At 45.9% G+C, this 20,145-nt stretch overlaps 1 protein-coding gene and 1 pseudogene across 1 annotated transcript in view; both read left to right on the top strand.

Annotated features, from left to right (window-relative positions):
* LOC144166104 (uncharacterized) overlaps window positions 1-19,648 on the top strand; it is a 30,481-nt gene extending 10,833 nt beyond the window's left edge. Inside the window, exons 2-6 of the mRNA XM_077695736.1 lie at window positions 5,119-5,228; window positions 10,611-10,676; window positions 13,375-13,416; window positions 16,435-16,488; window positions 19,525-19,648. Of these exons, the coding sequence (XP_077551862.1) occupies window positions 5,119-5,228; window positions 10,611-10,676; window positions 13,375-13,416; window positions 16,435-16,488; window positions 19,525-19,602 (350 nt within the window). The 3' untranslated portion in view covers window positions 19,603-19,648. The remainder of the gene's footprint in view (window positions 1-5,118; window positions 5,229-10,610; window positions 10,677-13,374; window positions 13,417-16,434; window positions 16,489-19,524) is intronic.
* Window positions 2,856-5,022, top strand: LOC144166183 (uncharacterized; annotated as a pseudogene).
* Window positions 19,649-20,145: the final 497 nt, after the last annotated feature.

Below are 20,145 nucleotides of genomic sequence, written 5' to 3'. Positions count from 1 at the left end.
TGTGCGACACTGTGAATTTGTTGCGCATTTGTGCATAGAGCCTTTCTTCCTCGACTATGTGTGTGTGTGTGTGTGTGAACACGTGAGTGCGTCATGCCGAACAAGTGTTGTGTGCCTCGTTGTCGCGGGAACTACAAGAACGGTTCCAAAGTACGGATATTCCGATTCATGAAGGATGAAGATATGCGTCAAAATTGGATTCGCGCTATACCGCGGGAAAGCTTCCTACCCACAGGGAACACGAGGGTGAGTAGTTCTTCAGTTTTTTTTTTTGCATATTCCATTCAGGGCAAGATGCGCTGCAGTTATTAGAGAGGCATTAACAATTTTTGAATATTTTTTTGCTACGCACAAGCTCAGCAGTACTGCTAACGATTAAAATTTAAAGCAGAGTTGTAAAGGACTAGCCACAAAACGTGTTTATTTACTCACGCAAAGACTATGTTTTTCTTCAGGTCTGTGAGCTTCACTTCCAACCGGAAGACATCACAAGCGAAACATCATATACAGACGAGTCGACTGGGCGAACAGTCACTGCCCACTTGCCGCATGCGCGCCTACTCCCAGGGGAAATTCCATCGCGCTTACCCGACTGCCCAAAGTATCTGACCTCACAGCGCAGCGCGCGAGAAGCTCCCGAGGCAAAACGATTGCGTCTGGAGTCAAGCGCACTGCAAAAAGTTCTTCAGCGATCGGCCGACACTTTCCAACATGAAGTTGAAGAGGACATCATTCAGTCGCTCAAGGACCTGGTGGACTACGTGAGATGCAATTTGTCGGCTTTCTGGCACGCAATAGAAGCGAACGAACGCCTCATCCTTCTGCACATTGTTGACGAGGATGCCCCGAGCATTAAATATTCCTTCACGATCAAGCCGGATTTGAGCATAGTCTTTCATTATTTGAAGGCTCTTACTCAGAAGCTCGGATGTAACAACTGGATTCCCGATGTAGCGTCAGGGAAGAGAGAAGTTATGGAGGTCCTTGAGGCTATTGAGAAATGGGACCGCGGCCTGATTTCGACAGCTACAACCTCGGAGAGAGATACTGTAGAAATTGTGCGTGCGCTGCATGCCAAGCTGTGGGAAAAGGAAGAAGAGGACCATGTCCACACAGTCGAGTTTTTAAGTGCGAATGCACTTTATAAGCGACCCTGAATTCCGGCGACCGCCGTCCGTCCACATAGCAACAGCTGCGGGTGCGCGTGGTCCTCGTCTTCCTTGGCAACGGGGGGAGATGGGCGCGCGCTGCCTGGCCGCTGACATGACACATACCCACGTGGGGGATTGGCCAGGAATCTCCTCGTCTTCCTTGGCAACGGGGGGAGATGGGCGCGCGCTGCCTGGCCGCTGACATGGCACATACCCACGTGGGGGATTGGCCAGGAATCTGGCGTGAGAAGGGCTCTCCTCGTCTTCCTTGGCAAGGGGGGGGAGATGGGCGCGCGCTGCCTGGCCGCTGACATGGCACATACCCACGTGGGGGATTGGCCAGGAATCGGGCGTGAGAAGGGCTAATGCACCCGCTTAAAGGAGTACTGACACGAAATTTTAAAGCTGAGATCCGCTCTAGCAATCAAGTACAACGACAACACAAATAGGTGTCTGTGCATGGCACATACCCACGTGGGGGATTGGCCAGGAATCGGGCGTGAGAAGGGCTAATGCACCCGCTTAAAGGAGTACTGACACGAAATTTCGTCGCCTTTCTCGACTCCATCACCTGTGCATTCGCACTTCCCCATGCTCCCCTTCGGGGAAATGCGGGTGAATTTTTTAAGTGCGAATGCACTTCTGAAGCGAGCCTGAAGCGTCCGCCGCCGTCCGCATTCCGCCGCCGTCCGCATGCAGCAGCTGCGGGTGCGCGCGCTCCTCGTCTTCCTTGGCAACGGGGGGAGATGGGCGCGCGCTGCCTGGCCGCTGACATAGCACATACCCACGTGCGGGATTGGCCAGGAATCTCCTCGTCTTCTTTGGCAACGGGGGGAGATGGGCGCGCGCTGCCTGGCCGCTGCAATGGCACATACCTACGTGGGGGATTGGCCAGGAATCGGGCGGGAGAAGGGCTAATTCACCCCGCGCTGCCTGGCCGCTGACATGGCACATACCCACGTGGGGGATTGGCCAGGAATCTCCTCGTCTTCTTTGGCAACGGGGGGAGATGGGCGCGCGCTGCCTGGCCGCTGACATGGCACATACCCACGTGGGGGATTGGCCAGGAATCGGGCGTGAGAAGGGCTAATGCACCCGCTTAAAGGAGTACTGACACGAAATTTCAAAGCTGAGATTCGCTTTAGCAATCAAGTACAACGACAACACAAATAAGTGTCTGTGAATAAATGCATCTTTCTTTCTTTGTAGTCGTGTGTGTGTGTGTGTGATCTCTCTTTCGCGAACATTACCGAACCGCGCAAATTCAACTCATGCATTCGCACTTTCACATTCTTCCCCTCGGGGAAATGCGGGGAATTTTTGATCGAGCAGCTCAACCTTTTGTCCGAGAAAAAGGTGCGGAGACGCTACTCGCTCGACGTCATGGTGTTCGCCTGCCTACTTTTTACCATTTCGCCTCACGCTTACCGGTACATCCGCAGCTCTGGACACATCATTCTTCCGCATCGTGTAACCATCCGATCAGTATGCTTGTCATACAAAATGAACCCTCAGCTTGAGCACCCGCGGTCTACCTTTCTGAGACACATGGCGAAGAGGATATCGGACCTGGACGATCGCCAACGTGTTGTCACGCTAGTGGTGGACGAAATCCACATGAAGCCTTTTTTTGAGTACAAAGGCGGAAACATCACTGGCATCGCTCACAACTCACCACAGGCGGCAAACAGCGCTCTTGTTTTTATGATTCAGAGCCTCACGTCTAAATTGCAAGAGGTAGCCCAAATAGTGCCTGTCCGCTCTGCAGACGGGAAGTTTCTGCACGAGGTGCTGAAAGAAGTCCTTTTTAGTTTGGAGAAGATTGTCTACAAATTTGTATGCGTTATAACATACAACAACAAAATCAACAGGAAAGCTATGGAGCATTTTGATCTGTCTTCTCCAACTTGCTCGTCTTCGGAGACTCGCTTTGTCTATGAGCATCCGTGTGATCCTACAAGGCCATTGTTTTTTGTGATAGACCCAGTTCATATTTTTAGGTGCATCCGAAACAACTGGCTGAAGCAAAGTAATGACCAGCGGTGCTTTTTTTTCCCGAGATGGATTAAGAACACACAACCGAGCGGCGCATGTTGACGGCATCATTTCAAACCATCAGAAATGTGTACAACGCTGAGGTTGGACAGCTACTCAGGCATGCTCACACGCTGACTCGGAAAGGGCTCTTTCCGACGGGCATTGAAAAACAAAATGTAAAACTTGCGCTGCAGATATTCCACAACTCACTCCCTCCCGCCCTGCGAGCCCTTCAATCTAAGCACAACCTTCAGTTTTTTGAGGGAACCGCGGCTTTCATTGATATTGTGCTGACGTGGTGGAGGATTGTGAATGTCGAGACACCATGCAAGGGGAAAAGGCTGAGGTATGCGCTCCAAAGCCCGGTGTCTTCTCTAGATGACCCGCAAGTGGACTTCCTATACAACCTTTTGGACTTGCTGGACGAGTGGAAGAATCGAACTGCGCAGTACGACAGCGGCGAGTTGACCAAGGAAACTCACGCTGCTCTCCACCAAACAACTCATGGACTCGTGGGAATTGCTAGGTACTGCCTCACCGGGCTCGACATGCTCTACGTCCTGTTTTGCCAGATCCAAACCGACAGTCTGGAAGACCGCTTTGGGAAATACAGGCAACTCGCAGCCTCGCAGTGCCACGTGTCCATACGACAAATCTACGCGGGCGAAAACAAGATGCGTTTGCAAAGCACGCTGCCGACTGTCAGTAAGCCTTCCCAGCACGAGAGTCACAGGGACGAACAATGGGAAGACCTTGACCGAGATGAGGGTGCAGCACGTGCTAACTACAATGTGGTTGTCACGCAAGACACCTTGTCTAAGATGACTGACATCATTCCGGTATTGGTGTACGTGGCAGGATACGCCGTTTACTCCACCTTGAGAAAGCTGAAATGCGAGAAGTGCAGGGACATCTTAACCATTGACAAGGTAGTCACTGTCTCCGTGGAGGATCCCAACTATGACCTTGTGAAGGAGCTTGACCGAGGAGGACTCGTACATTCCTCAATATTTGCTGTCAACGCCGTTGCCCACAGCTACGGAGTCGTTGAGGAATTGTCAAGACGAGACGACTTCTTAACCATTCCCAATCAGCATGAAATGGCGACAGATCTCACTGTGGATCTACTCACTGTGGATATACTTCGATGGATGTAATGCTGTACAGACGTAGGAGATTGTCCATAAGTGTATTTTGTGGTGCAGTTGGAACATTTTGTCGAAAAACGTCTGCTCTAGAATGGATGATGACATTCGTGACGCCAGTGAAAAATCGAAGAAAAGGAAGCTTCAAACACTGAGTAAAAAGTACAATGGGTGTGGTTTTCTCCCCCGGAATAAATCGTACTTGATAATCAAGATGTTGAAATCCTTCGTCTGATTCTCTCGATCGCCGTGGCGGTAAAGCAAGAACATCAAAACTTTCACAATCCGGATGCAGTACTTTGTTACTCCGTGGAGCAATGCTAGGATGCTCAGTAAGATTTTTTCGCCAAATCCTTTATTCGGTATAATTTAACCGCAGCAACTGCGAACGCGGGACCGTTGGTTCTGCTAAAACGTGCACGAAACACGGGCTTTCCGGCGCATTCGCCGGCTTAAGTGGGTCCCCACCCTCTGGCGTCACCGCGGCAGCCCTATGGCCTTGAAATCTAGTCGGTGTTGACACCGCCCCCGCTTCTCTCCCCCCGACTAACAACGCCTCACTTGAACGATGGGAGACTTTGCTGCTCAGCCGCGCCCTGGAGGAGCAGATCCCCCTTATCGCCAGGGGCCTGGAGGCTCGTAAAGCATATGGAGCCCGTGAAGAGGGCCCCACTCCCTCTGGCGCCTAACGGCGACAGCATTGTTATCTCACTAAAGTCTTCTCTCTCTCTCGCTCTCTCTCTCTCGTAACAACTTTGACACTTGCAATTTTTCCTCTATTTTAGCGGTAATCTATGCAACAAGTCTTGGGCGAGCAACGCAGTACGTTGTTCGGGAGTGCGTTCCCATGCTAGATGCTGTAAAACCAGCTCCTCCATCGGACCTCGCTTACAAGGTGAGACGCAATCATAAGCTGTGGTTTTCTCACGTGGCGCGCCATCTGCTTCACATAAAACTGCGCTCTCGCTTGTAAGAAGCATCAAAGAATGCTGCTTATTTACGAGTGAATAAGGAGGCAGGTCGCAAAACGGAAGTAGTTTTTTTTCACAGGAACAAAATTTGCCCCAACAGCAAGTACCACGGTGACATGCGACAGTATATAGTATCGTAGTATACAGGGTATCAAAAGCAGGTCGAGAAGTTTTTTAAACTAAGGCGCATAGATTTATGTGAATGCCACCTCTAAAGAGAGATTATCCGCCCAGGGGAACACAGAATTAGTTGGTTATAATTGAGGTCAGAGGCTTAATTTATAAAAATGGTTAATAACTTTTCAGGGGCTGCAGTAAGCAGGCATGTTTGTATTATGAAGTTTGACGCCATCATGTTTCTAGACAGTTTCATTTTACAGAATTCTTCTAGCGGACCTCTACTCCACAATATAGGAATAAAAAATTTAATTGCTGTTCGCATAATTACGTATGCTAGACAGTAAAGACCGTGGCTCAAAGCTCCTCCCTTTTTTGTGTTTCGATTGCTGTTCCGAGTATTTCAGATTGCGTTAACGTCAGCCACACTGAAAGAGGGCCAGTTTTCACATTAGGCTATGGCTCCAACCCGTTGTCAAACTAGACACTGTACACAGAAGTCACGCCAGTCAATAGAGGAGCTTTGCGCTGGTCGTCATGGTCTTGCATGCGTAATCATGCGAACTGCAAATAAACTTGTCAGTTCGATATCTCAGAGTACTTCTGCACGCCTGAATCTGGAGTCCTTGATTATTCAGACACCTACGCACACAATCAAGATGACGGACGGCTGCATGAATCCTGACTACGCCAAATCTCTTAAAAAATTACTGGGGGCTATATAATTCGCCGTCTTCCAGTGGCCGTTTTCGTTGTGAACAAGGGAGCCGTAGCGCTCCCGAAACGTCAATTTGTTGTTTTAGACTTGGTCAGTGACCTGTGTTTCTTGTTTTGAAGTATGCTACCTGACCAGACGGTATGCCGTCCAACCATTGACTTTATCTCAGAGTACGGATGCGCTAGAAGAATTCTGCCAAATGAAACTGCTTGAGAACACACTTGCGTCTAACTTTTCAATACAAACAGGCCTGCTTACTGCAGCCACTGAAAGGTAATTATTATATTTTAGTTAAATATTTCACCGACATCAGTAGTTACTACCTCATTTCGGGTCCCCCTAGACACATAACCGTCTGTAGAGATGGTCTTTACGTACATCTATGCGTGCAGGTGAAATAAAACCTGTCGACTTGACTTTGACCACCCTGTATATGAATTGCACAAGTGTAGACTGCTTTGTGTTTGGATTGTTCGAGATCGCAAGCACTGTTTAACAGAGCCTTCATAAGAACCGGTTATTTGTGCGGTATCATGTGCAAAATATTATCCTGACATTTCTTTTATTGGTGCTATCTGTGACGATTTTAGGGAATCAAGAGATGGCACACGCATTTGCAGGAGCTTCTACGTTGTTCATACGCACCATTGACCTACAGCCGATATCATTGCAAGTGGGGCGGGGTTAGCTTACTTTCTGCGGTGGAAAAATATTTTTGTGTAATGGCCATGACAGCGGCATAGGTTTGATTTTATTACACTTGAGCAGACTAATCTTCCTGTCCTCTTGTTTCGAGCAACATTGAAAGATTATACTCACTGAAACTTCATATGTTTGCATTATGTTGTAGAAAAAACAAAAGCTTCAGTTTACTAAGAAAATGATTAGAACGCGAAGCCAAACAGATGCACGCAAGCCTAACTGTAAACTGTGTGCCATAGGAACTCAAGATTATTGTGCCATGACGAGCGGAAAAAAATGTACTCTGAAGCAACGTCCATGAGCGAATGCGCTTTTTTAGAAAAATGCCAAAGAACTGTGTCGTTCATAATGGGACCGCAAGGGGGAGTTCACAGCCCGTTATCTTTTCTCTGGATAATTTTTTTTTTGTGAGTGCACACTGCTCCACGCTGCGTTGCATCCTTTTGCCACGTTGTATATAAACCAAGTTTCAAAGGAAAGCTTTTTTTAACTGCGAGTTCAAGCGCTTCTCCGGTGCGGGAGCAAAACCATGGTGGAAAAGCCAACATTATGGCAAATACTAAGCACAAACCGGATGAAGGCTTTGTTTCTTGTTCAAAATGTTCCCAAAAGTGGTTTCAGAACATTGACCGCAAAAGTGGTATTATTATTACTTCTGGAATCATTTCCCCGTAAAATGTTACTACTCCACTACACACTAAAGTTGTAAATGTTACACGCTTCCAATTTGCTGCCATTAAGTGACCTTGTACATCAACGAAACGGATAACTGCATGTTTGTTTTCTAGGTAAAAACCTCTAGTCCTTCGAAGGTTTAACTACTGTTCGCTACGCCATAGTCCCTGCCATTGATGAATCGTAAAATAAAGAAATACGCTCAAATACTCAACATATGCGTGCGGGGTGTATTAATACAATTTCACTGGTCATGTACCTCTGCAATGTGAAATGGACCCTACTTATAGTTTTAGTTGAGCAGGTTCAGTGTGTGCGTAGCATGTAGAAAGCCAGGGAGAAATGAGCGTTGTGTAAGCCAATAGTATAACCCACCATCTGCGACTTTGTTCTTTTCCTGTATAGCGCCCTTGCCTTGATTGGTTTGTACAATATGAAATTTATATGGCTAGAATGTGCAAAGGCTCAAGTTATACGCATCTTCCCGGGGATTTGAATGTGCCCACACTTCGAGCACCAGCACTTCTTCGTACCCGCCTCCGTCACGTAGGCCGATATGTCGACCATATTCATACCAACGTGTCTGCCGCTCACGTGCAGAACATCCTACTGAGCAGCGTGAAACACCCAAGAAGCCTTCCTTTCCGCCATGGTAGTTTGCAATGTGGCAGAAGCTTCCCCAGTAATCAAATCGAGGAGGGGTGTCTTAATGGCTGAAGGGGCCGGGCAGGGGAGCCGGGAGGCTAGATAAACTATACAAACTGCTCCCGCTCTGATGCACTAATAAAGTAATATAGGTCTATTCCCCAAGTGCTCATCCCCCGTGACATATTCTTCCCTTTTTCTTTATATAAACCTGGGATTGGAGAAGGCATTTTCAATTTATTCTGGAAAAACACCTATTTTTTCAGAAAAAGAACTTCACTGAAAAGACCTGTATTTATTTCTTGAATGTCTGACCATTTTTCAGCGTGAAAGGGCATTTTCAAACTTGTTGCCAGGGCCCATGCTGATATTTCAGTTATTGAAACATTTTTTAGGCCGTACACAAATTATGCTGAACTCATCCAGCGGACACTGATTGTCCATTGACGCTCAGAAATTACTAAAACGCAGAATTATCTTCCGTAGCCCTTCACCTCGCTAAATTGCCAGTTTAGCGAGGTGTACCTAACTATAACATGAATGGAAAAACAATTTTCCGCCTGCACCAGCCCTGCGGTACTCCACACTAGAACACATCACCTGACGTTATCTTGGCCACTAAGATATACACATACGGCTCCATGAACTAGGATTTGTCGCCTATCGGTGTGGCAGAACTTACTTAAAATAAAAAAACGCACCTCCATTCGTCTGCCTCCATCAAGCTGCTTTTCGGGCGGCGCTGCGTTCGCTCGGGTGTTTTAATAGTTGTGGACTCACGGCCTGCCCTACAAGCACTTGTAGGGCCATCTCACTACGTGTACAAAACTTAAGTGTTAGTTAAATGCAGACAACCCATTTGAATTACGAGACAAGCGCAGAATCTCGCTTCAGTTGCTCCACGATAATTTTGACATCAATGAGAAGGTCATGTCTGGGGAGCGGCGAATGACGGGCACGCTCTGCTCGTGTGCGTTCAAACTCCGTAATCTATCTTCGTCGCAATTCTTTTGCATGTTGTGCTGAGGCATACCTGAAATCCCAGTTTAACGGACCGCGCTGCGTGGCAGGACATTTTAGGTGCCATGGCTAAGAAATGAGTGTTTATTTTATGAGCCATTTACACCTTTATTTACCTGTATTCAACAAAATGTATCACGGTATTTCCAACAGCCTTCAAACGTTTGGTTGTATGTAACCAAGAAGGTACGCTTTTTCTGCAGTGTTCCAAGGGAAGAGCCCTATTCGCACCTTAGCGATGCGTCATTATTGGGTCATGTACAGCGGATCCCAATGGCCACGATGTTTTTCCGCTGTTGAGCATAAACCCCAACCACAATCTCCTACAGCGTTTACCCTCCGCCGTATGAAGCATTCATTCAAGCAGCGCTGCTCTGCTTGCAAAATCTTTCATCACGATTGAGGTCTTTTGGTGCCTCTAGCCAGTTTTAAATTTTGAAGATCTTAGAACGATCTTTAGTATAACAAAGAACCATTAGAGGGATATTGTCACACCGGTTCCGGAGCCCCTTCCTCATCCCCTATTTTCTGTTCGGTTTTAAAAGACTACATTTTATTGTTTGTTTGTGTTTTGTGCGAATAAATATACTTTTTTGCGGTAGCGCAGGGCATGGAAAAAGGTAACGGCGAGGACCAAAAAAGCAGAAAGTCGCTGCGAAATTAAACAGTAGAACACGTTGAAAACACGTTGAATATCCGGTAAAATATTTAGAAATGATGAGTTCTGGTTCGGCAGTATTTTGGCAATCATAGACCCCTTTACTCAATATTACCAGTACTGGGCTGCTATAACGGAGGCATTGCGAATGCCTTTAAAATTATTCTTTACAAAGTGGCACAACGTCTGAACATAAGGCGCGGTTGCGCGTAAGTCAAATGTAAAATCATAGTTGTCTTGTCGTACAGGTGATAAAATTTTACTTGTATAGTTATTTGTTAGTAATACCCTGCAGGCCAATGACATTATAGAGGGGAGTGGTTACATTCATGGGTATAACCACAAAAATGCTGCGAACGGAAGACATAGCAATTATACATATTTACACAAAAATTAGACAAAACTATTTCAAAACAATTGACCAGTCGATGTCGGTACAACAGATCACAAGTAAAGAAGAATGAGGATTAGTTGGGTCGGGTTGTGAAAGAACATTAAAAGTGTCTGAAATCATTATCAGCCAACTTCCGAAGCTAAAATTCGCAATTATAGATGGATTTCAGGGCCTTTGGTCACGTTCTGATCCTTAGTTTTATTTGGGACAGCCAGAAGTGGCTCTATACAAGAAAAAAAGAGATAAAAAAATCATCGGGTTTAGTCCTCTTTCAGTGCACAGAGCAGACCGAGGAGAAGTGTAAGAATTGGTGGAAGTGCCAAAAGTTGTTTCCCAAATTGCACGCGTGGAAACTCAGATTTTTCGCTTTTTTTCAGTTTCTTTCCAGCCTTTGCGATATTGGCCAAGAATGTGCAGAAAAGCTCCAGTCGGTGGATGTACAGGTAAAGATTTGGAAAAAAATGGTACACTTCGCATCTAAAAGCACACATACAGGTATAAAACCTTGCTACAAAACCAATAGGAATGTTCCAACCGCTTGAAAGTGCACTTCAGTAGCTCTAGCTTGCTGAAACGTATGCTCTTGTGTTTTTTAGGCAACGGTAATACCACTTAATGATTAAAGATATAGGGAAGCAAAAAATTAAAGTTGTTGTAATAAATCCATGTTGAAGTGTGCTAAGAAGTGTTGATTATAGGTTTATTTGCTTGAATAATTTTCCATTTTTTTGTGCATAAAGCCGAACACTTTCTGCTGTTAAAAACAAAGCGAAGTATAACAATGAATCTAAATGAAAAGAATAATTGGCTGAGTTCTGGCCAGAAAATGTTTTTTTTTTTACCAGCTTTCACATCTGGGCTGTATATTCATTTTATTCCGTTGCGAAGCTTTACGGGAAAACTTTGCCCTATCTCGCGCGAGCGTGCGGCTCTTAAAGAGCACGCAACGTCGTCCAGGATTGTGCGTGTGCTTACGCCCCGTTAAAAGCTTGCCAAAACGAAATATCTAGAAAAAGTACCAAGCGCGCGTGAGCGTCCGCCTTGTGAGGAGCGCCTGGCGCCGGGTAGCTGGACCATGCAGAACACTGTCGGCCCCGCATTCTTGGTGTCATCTCTCACGTTCTGTTCTGCTTTCCAGTTCAAGTGCGTTTGCGACTGAAGTGGGAAACACAGACGTCGAGTTCGCGCTACCGACGCCGAGTCAGCGATGCCGGTTCCCGCGGTTTCTAGCACGTGCTAATGTGGTCCACTTTGGGAGAGATGTGAAAGCTTGCGGGCAAAACTATCCGGCCTTAAAGTCACGGAGAACTTTCAGCAACAGGTTCAAAAATTTATAGGAATTGCAATATCTGGGTCTGCGACGAAGGAAGGGGGACAGCAAGCTCTTCTGTTCTGACAGTCTCGCTCCAGTAGTGAAGCTAAGCTTTTTATCACCTGAAAGCTTTATCTCAGTGATAATTCAGCCAAGTTCTGCTCCTAAAGCCTAAAACGTGTATATTTCCTAAATTCCAAGCCTGAAGCGGTGCCTAGGCATTGATATCACCTTTTGGGCCTTTCCCGTTTGTGAAGGATATAATTTCGAAAACTTCTTGTCACCGCCTGCGCGTTGGCTTAAGGCAAATCCTAAAAATACTCGCTGTGTACTGTGAGGAATATTGGTCGGCATAACGCATTCCAACATAACATCGCTTACATGTTGAAAATCTCTAAAAGCGCACAATTTACTTCGCAGTAAAAGTTCGCAACATGAAATTCCTAAAAGTAAAACCGCGATAGGTTTATGCATTCAAAGAACAAGTTAGTGTTATTCGAAAAGAACTCCCCCCACCTCCCCGAAGGGGATCGTGCGGAAATGCGAATGCATTGGGTGCACCGATGAGTGCGCTGCGGCAAGCAGTCACGGAGAGAGGCGCGCGCTCCACTGCATTTATATATATTTTTCCGAGCGCAGCGAGCGGAGAGAGGGTACGCGGAGAGGAGAGAGAGACCCGCGCAACACGCCCGCCCCGCGCGCGAGCTCTCTCCGCCGAGCTCCGCGATGCGAGTGCCCTCACACGCCCGAGCGCGCTCCTCCTCTCCCCTTGCCCTCCGCTACTCCCACCCGAGCTACCACCTGCTCCGGTTGCTAGGCGCGCCACAGCTGTTGCTAGGGGCGCGGAGAGATAACACCTGCGTGCGGACGCCGGCACACACCGCACGACAACCCCCGACTAAGAAATGCATTCGCATTTAAAATTTGGCCTTTCATAGGCCCCCCCTTCCCCGCAGAGCATGTCCGTCAGCATATATTCACTGAGATTTCCATCAATTTAAGTTAAACTTTGCATGCCCCGCCTACTCGTGTGTTTCGTGGCATCTTCGATGATTACTTAACCGGGGCAGCTCTTCAATAATCGTTGCCTATTATCAAGGAGTACATACAGAAGCTTAGGAATGTTAGTACGCGAACGTTAGTACGCTTTTGGTATGCAGAGGAATGGGAACGTCTTGTTTACCGTCTGTCCTCCTAGATGGCGCCACCATACTGCGTAGCACCGCTTACCGCCCTCGCTTTGTTTCTGGCCTTATCTCCACCTGGCTTGTTTTTGTTATGATCGGAAGTAATCGGTTCTGAAACATGCGGTACGCTCGATAATCAGGGTCACGTAAGACAATTTAGAGTACGCCAATTAGACAATGTCGTGTGAGACAACCGCAGAGCGCCGGACCTCCGTGCACCTGTAACAAGAGAATTGTGCGCGCAGCCAGCAACAGCTCTATGCACTGGTGCTTCTGTGTTTACGTCTACTTTCGTAATTTTCATTGTTTAGTCCATTCTCGCTGCTACAAAATATTGAGCATTACATTTTATGCAAAAATGTCTCTTTGTGCAAGCTTTTAAACCTTGTTTCACTTTCGTTTGCTTTTGTAGGCCTCTGTGAATCGCACAGCTGCCCACAATCCGTCATACGTGCTAGTACGGGCCGCATCACGATTCTCTTTTTCCTTAATTATAAAACATACTCGGGTGAACTTTGCACTGAAGTCATGTCAGCGTTATTCTAACACGGAAATCTTTTACTCGCATGAAATGCAAGTAAACTTGGCAGCATAGAATGTGGTTATCTCTTTAAAGAGCAACAAGAATATATTTTGTTTCAGATTTTACTTCCCTGCGGGCGAGCAAGGTTGTGGGAAGTCTGGGTACGTAAAACACTACATTGCAGTCCCATCCGTGCATTTAGTTCAGATACCTGCATGTAAAACCTTCACTGATGAACTTTCTATTTCGACGCACGCCGTGAGGACGACCCCACCCCCATCCTACAGGGCATTCACAAACAGCTTCTGAAAAGAAAGCCGACTTGTTGGGTTAGTTAATTTGGTTGTTGTGCAAAAACAGGTTGGTTAAGAAGCTTCGCCAATTTTCGCTTTGTTTTTTGCAGTCGACGAAAGAGAAGTTTGTTTTCGAGAACGTGTACACTGTTCTATTTCTACAGAACTTCATTACTTACGCTCACACGGGTTTTATTCTTTGCGGCTTTATATCATATTTTTACATTTCCCTGTACGGTAGTCACCAAACGTTCATGACCAAGGTCCAGATGCATTTCCACCGGACTATTTCAAAACTCTTTAGAAAGGATAATTAATGGTGTTCAGGGAGAAATTTACAATTGTTTTTGCTACTCCTCTTTTACGGTGTCCCTATTGAGATACGTATGCACTTTTCAAACACAATGCTAACCTTTTAAAAATGCCAGCCTTGGCTGAGTCCTTCGCCTGTGCAGCTGGTGTCGGTTGTTATAAAATGTGGGATCAGTCTTCTTTGGTCTCTCAAGCATGATGCAAATTTCGCATTTTACGCAGCGAGAACAACTGATTTTTTGGGCCTAATTACCAGCAACAGCTTATAACTTTAACTAAATAACCTGGAGGGGTTTACCAAGCGCATACAAATAATACTAAATCCTCCCACAGAATAAAAAAAAGAGCAATGACTATTTCCTGGCTTGTTAACCGTCCTTTATTCTCTTATCTTCAATCCAAAAATTTGCAACTTCATGCGGGGAGTTAAAGAATTCTATGCCATGCATCCCTACCTCTACTTATGATCGTATAAGCGAAACCTAGCCCTACATTTCTCTACTGTTATTTATATCCTCTCCTCATATTGGCATTAGTGTGTCTCTGGATACTCACGAAAGAGAAGTTGAGCCAATTTAACTTCTCTGGTAGGAGGCACGCGCAAGGATAGCGACAAAAATGATGATTAGGTAACGAAACGTTTGGTGCACTGAGAAATTCCACCTTTGTCGCTAAATTGTTTGTCCACAGTTATAAAAATTAGACTAAAACTTGAAGGGGTTAGGGGAGGAGCGTCATGAAAGTGTTTGTTGAGGGCGCCGTGTTTTCAGGTAGAAGAGACCTTAAATAAGGGAGTGCAAATTGCTGCAGAATTGGGGAAACGCCGGAGGGAAACTCAAGAATTTTTCTATTCGGCATTGCCCCTCCTTGATTCCACCTTTGAAAAATTTGATCAGGTATCAATAGCTACAGGTTGGGTGAAAAAGAAACAAGTCTGCGATAGTTTGTCAGTGGGTGGCCAGGATTGGATCTTCAGGGACAGTACTTCTTTCTTTCAACACTTTCTTCTTCTGGAATCATATTGAAGTTCAAAAAGGCGTTTTAGGGCCTTCCTAGTTTGATGTCAGAATGCTTACATGGCACGTGGAGAAATGTGTTCCAAGCAATGCGTGTGTGCGAGTAGTGAAGCAGACCTCTTATCGTGAGATTCCACTGTCCATACAAAGCGCCGCATGCTTCAGTTGGCATCCATATACCTGGATAAGTCCCAATGTCTTTATATAAAACGCTAAACACCTAATTCCTTTAAAGTGGGCTTGACTGCTTTACCCAGGTGCATTTCTGAGGAGACATACACGGAACTTTACTGAGCTCAAGTTAAAATTAGCCTTCCTGCTTCTCTTTGTGAAACAGAAAAAAATTGCATTCTCATTCTCATCCGCGCCACACGGCGTAACCTTTTTCCTTGATGCCTCGCATGGATGACTTCTCGATTTATCCATGAGCTTTCTCGGATAGGTGTTTTTTTGTTTTTCGCAGGTATACAATTATTTATACAGTGCAACACAATGACCTTAAACTGGAACGATAACAACTTTACGTTTGTAGACTTAGGCCATTTCAATAAAATAGCTGAAAGTCACGCACGAGATATGTTTCAATACTTTCGTTGTTGACTTTCTGAAAATTTATAGTGGTTACTGTGATAGGTTAAACTATCATTTGCAATCAAGTAGCAACCTACATACAGGTATTTTATGATTAGATATCCCTTCAACTTGCTTATCTCGATTTTGTCGCTTTGAAAATGGTCAATACGAAGAACGAGGTCAAGAATATTACCAGTACTTCCTGGAATGCGCGTTGCATCGGATACTACCAGATGAAGGTTGAAATTAAACTTAAAATTAAGTAGTGCTTTCGATGACGGAGACGCGTGATGCATAATAGCCCAGTTAAAATAAGCGAGGTTGATTAGTTAGTACCCATAATATTCACAAGAGATCTACGTGCCTTTGTTATCGATACATGCAGCACAAGGCAAAGGTAAGTCTTAGTTTCTGTTTATTCAAAAAAAAATACGCACGGTTGGGACGTGCATACTGGATTGAATATGCGTACCTGTAAAATCTCTTGGAAAGAATCACGCGCTTGAAAGAGGAGCCTGACCTTCGCGATTGCATGACTGTTTCCTAACCTTGTTTTATCCCTATTTGTGCTGGATTGCTGTCGGTCCTAGGTATTGCACAAACAATGCCGCGATTCCCAAAAACGAACGCGCAGGTACTCTATACGGGGCGCTAAATTATTCCCCAGCATATCAAAGAATAAATAATCCCGTTAGGTCAATTAGTTAACGACACCGCCTGTAATAAACGTGCACAGATTTTTAAGTTCCATTTCACCATAAAACTGCTGGTTTGACCACAGACGTCTGTAGCTATAGCAGCTGCTAGAGCAGAAATACAAGCCGATAACATAGGTACAATTTTGTAAAAGGTTTTGCATGAACGATTTGTTTATTTTGAGCAGATTTACTAGCAAGAGGTTGTTTTCTTGATGCAATAGTGGTTTCTAAGTAGGGTAACATTTTATTTCAATTTTTGTGTGATACCCCCTTCTTATTTTGAACAGGGAGACCACCCAATGTATTCTTTAGAGATGAAAAAATACATCGAGAAAATAATGGTAAGTGGCTACGCAGTGATTAAATCTCCGTTTTAACCTTTTAAGCATGCGAAATGCTGAAGCAGTTGACGTCGTAAGAACATATTATTGTACTTTTGCGCTAAACAAATGACAGCGTTATTTAATCTCGCATACCGGTTACTATGAAGTACCGCCTCATCACCAGTAAGTTCGGTGCACGCATGAGTGTCTGCTGTAGCTGAAAATACTTAATGAGGCCGTGGTCTGCTTTTTAATAAAAATGCACAGGGAATTTCATTACGGCCGCACATATTTATATCTCGCATGCGTCTTCTACTACAGTGGAACCCAGATAATACGACTTTCAAGGGACCACGACAAAGCGTCGTATGAGCGGGGTGTCATACGACAGGGGTGCGGGTAAATGCCGGCATAGTAGACGCTCTCACGCAAAAGATTCGCTAAGAACCTATTTAAACTACCATATTCAGCGCGTTCTCGCGTGATTGGCCGACCTCTAGCTAAAATCCTAAGTTTCAAAAAAAAAGAAACGCCTATGTTCTGCGCCGTTTCTCTCCACAGCGCCCGAGCTAGTCCGCCAGTCAAGCGCCGCGCGTTCCGTCTGGCGCTATTTATAGGTTTTATTCACTGGAAAGTTTAGCTGTCAATTTCTTCGCATCGCCACCCCAGAAGGGGCCACGGACATGGCGCGGCTTGGGCCACTGCGCCAGCACGACGACTAAAAAAAACACTGGCGTGTGTCCTCTGCTCCGTTTCAACACGCTTCTCAACGGTGATGTTAACAAGGAAGTTATTAATCGCACTCACACTGGAGTCGAGGCATTACTTTGTGTTCGGTGCGTTACTTTGCGTTCGGTGGGATAGAGTTTCGAACGCCCAACACAAATCATGTCCATAGCACGGACAAGTGTCGCCATCCTGCGGAGCCGGACGTAAGCCAGTAACGGTGCACTAGCAGGTAGCCTGCATGTGTACCTGCAGTGAATACAACCTATATCCCGCCAGCCCCGCACCTTGCGCGCACGAAATAAGGCCGACGTGTTCCAGCAAATTGAGAGGGGAAAAAGCGACGTTGGACTGTGAGACGGTGCAGGTGTGAGACTGCCAAGGCCAAGAAGAACGAACTATAACACAAGGCGGAGATTCCTTACAGGCCGGAGACACTCTTTGAAAGATCCCGTGCCGTCGCTATTGGATCGAAGTGCTCAACGCATGGCTGTTTGCGTTTCCCACAAGAATCAGGAACAAGAAGTAGATAACATGCTTCAACTTGGAGAATAAACCGTGTTGCAGCGAAAAGTACAGTTCGGTCTTGCTGCAGTGAATTACTGCGGCGGCCAGAGAGTGACCCAAAATGGCGGTGCCAACGTATACGTGTCTCTACCCTTGCGGCGGAAGGGCGTGAATTGAGGTTCCCTAGCAAAGAAAGAAGCGGAGTGACAACCCGGCTTTGAAAGACACTGATAAGCTGAGAGCAGAGTTATAGGGAGAGAGAGAGCGTCGTGAAAGGAAGAAACTTGGATCGAGCGAACGGAGAAAGCGGGTGTTCGGTTATTACCGTGGGGTTGTGTCGTGTGTGTTTTCGCTTTCGTCGGCAGCTCGACGGGAGCTTCATATTCTCGTTCCGCTTGCCACCTGAACTACGACGTCTCGCGGTTGGCGCGATGGCGTACTGCTGCCGCGTGGGGCCGTCAAAGGTCAACTCCCCCTCACGAGTACACGCCTCATTGCTTGCGTCTGTTCAGCAAGTGATCCGGACCGCACGCGGATATTTGCGCATCAAGCAGCTCAAACGAGGGTTAAGCAAAATGAAAGGTCGGGACGAGGCGGCGAAGCGGTACAAAATATTGAAAAAACTTCCAGATTATCTACTCTTGGGTCCGTCGTATGAAGCGGACCGCGTGCACCCGAGCGTTTTATAATCGGGGTTTTAATGCATTGTTTTTACGGGGACTTTGCCAGGGATTCCGGTGATGAGTCGTAAGAAGCGGGTCGTCGTAAGTCCCGGGGACGTATCATCCGGGTTCCGCTGTACTATACAAAGTGGTTCCCTTTTGAAACGTTCCGTATATACGGTTTTATGGGAAATCAATATTTTTGCTTTTGCTGACACACTGCCGGAACGAAAACAAGAGAGATGTGTCCGCAACACATGATAATAAAGTATGGTGTTGCGTAAAAAATTTTGACACCGGTTTAACACCGACCGCCAGTAACGCTGTCAAAGCATGTATGAATTCCGTATACAAGAAGCATACGGAAAACACGCGGTGCTGTATTTAACGCTTTAATTAAGACTGAAATATGACAACTCTGTCAAACGTTTGTGTAATGACGAACGATTTGATTATTTGGATTTTGAACCCGCCGCGGTGGCTCAGTGGCTAAGGCGTTGAGCTGCTGAGCACGAGGTCGCGGGTTCGATTCCCGGCCGCGGCGGCCGCTTTTCTGATGGAGGCGAAAAGCAAAAACGCCCGTGTGTACGAGATTTCGGCGCAGGATAAAGATCCCCAGGTGGTCAAAATTAATCCGGAGCCCTCCACTACGGCGAGCCTCATCGCCTGCGTTGCGCCGGCGCGTTAAACCCCACAATCAATCAATCAATCAATATTTGGATTTTGAAAATCTTAACTGGATTAATTACGCCTGGGCGCGTAACACTTTGTATGACCTGCTATTCCCATAACATAGTATATACGGAACGTTTCACTAGGCTGGGAGTTTTAAAACATTGTTACACATCGCTGCGATTGTAGAATGCCATCGATGTGCCTATCGATCTGAGAGAAATTCTGTTCAAGAAAATTAACCCACTTTTCTGACCTAATAAACTACCTGCATTTTAAACAAGAATAATATTCTTCTCTTTTGTTGCAAGGAATCTGAATTCTGGTTTGAAACAAGAATTACGCAGCCCTCAATATTCAGAACAAAAGAAATAACCTGTCCGCTTGAAGAAAACGGTTTGTTTTAAAATGACGAAGAGTTTTGGTTTGGTAGAATGCATAACTCACATGGACGTCTCCTAAACATACAACATATTTGCCCTTTCAGATCTGTGCAGTAAGCGCTGCACCAGACGCGAACGTTGGTTGGCTCATGTTCGACTTGGCCCTGCGAATCGCTGGATAAACATTGGAAGCAAGGAATGCGTTGGATATTTCACGGGTATTTTTGGGGTATATTTTTAAACTGAATAAAATGTATTGCCCGAAAGGAGGGATTTCAAAAGCACCGGTTATCGCCCGTGAAATTAAAAGTGCAATACCTTCATGCTATATCCTCTTTAAAGAAGCCATGAAGCCAAAATGCAAGTTTGGTTCATTCAAAATATTGCCTCGATAGAATCTTACTGACACCCCTTTTAAGGTAAACTTGGCTCAAAAGAGCTGTATACTTAGGAAAAAAAAGTAATGGCCATGCGACCAACTAGCTCATTTCCCGCAGCAGAACAGAAACGTCTTTACAGTTGCTAAAACAACTTCAATTGATTTTCAGTTTATTAAAAATAGCCGCACAATAAAACGAGAAACGTTAACGCGTGCTTGTTGTGGCGAGTGAATCACATACTAACGCTCCGTGCTGACAATTAGAGCTTCCGCTGTACTTCGAGGAACAATGAAATGACGGAAATCATTGATCGAGAACGTTCCAGGCCCTTGAAGAGACGCAAAC

This window comes from Haemaphysalis longicornis, unplaced genomic scaffold (genome assembly GCF_048455015.1).
Source record: "Haemaphysalis longicornis isolate Haplotype H1 unplaced genomic scaffold, Haemaphysalis longicornis Haplotype H1 scaffold_16, whole genome shotgun sequence".
NCBI classification, from domain to species: domain Eukaryota; kingdom Metazoa; phylum Arthropoda; class Arachnida; order Ixodida; family Ixodidae; genus Haemaphysalis; species Haemaphysalis longicornis.
Note: the sequence above shows the minus strand (reverse complement) of the source record. Positions and strands in the feature narration are given on the sequence as shown.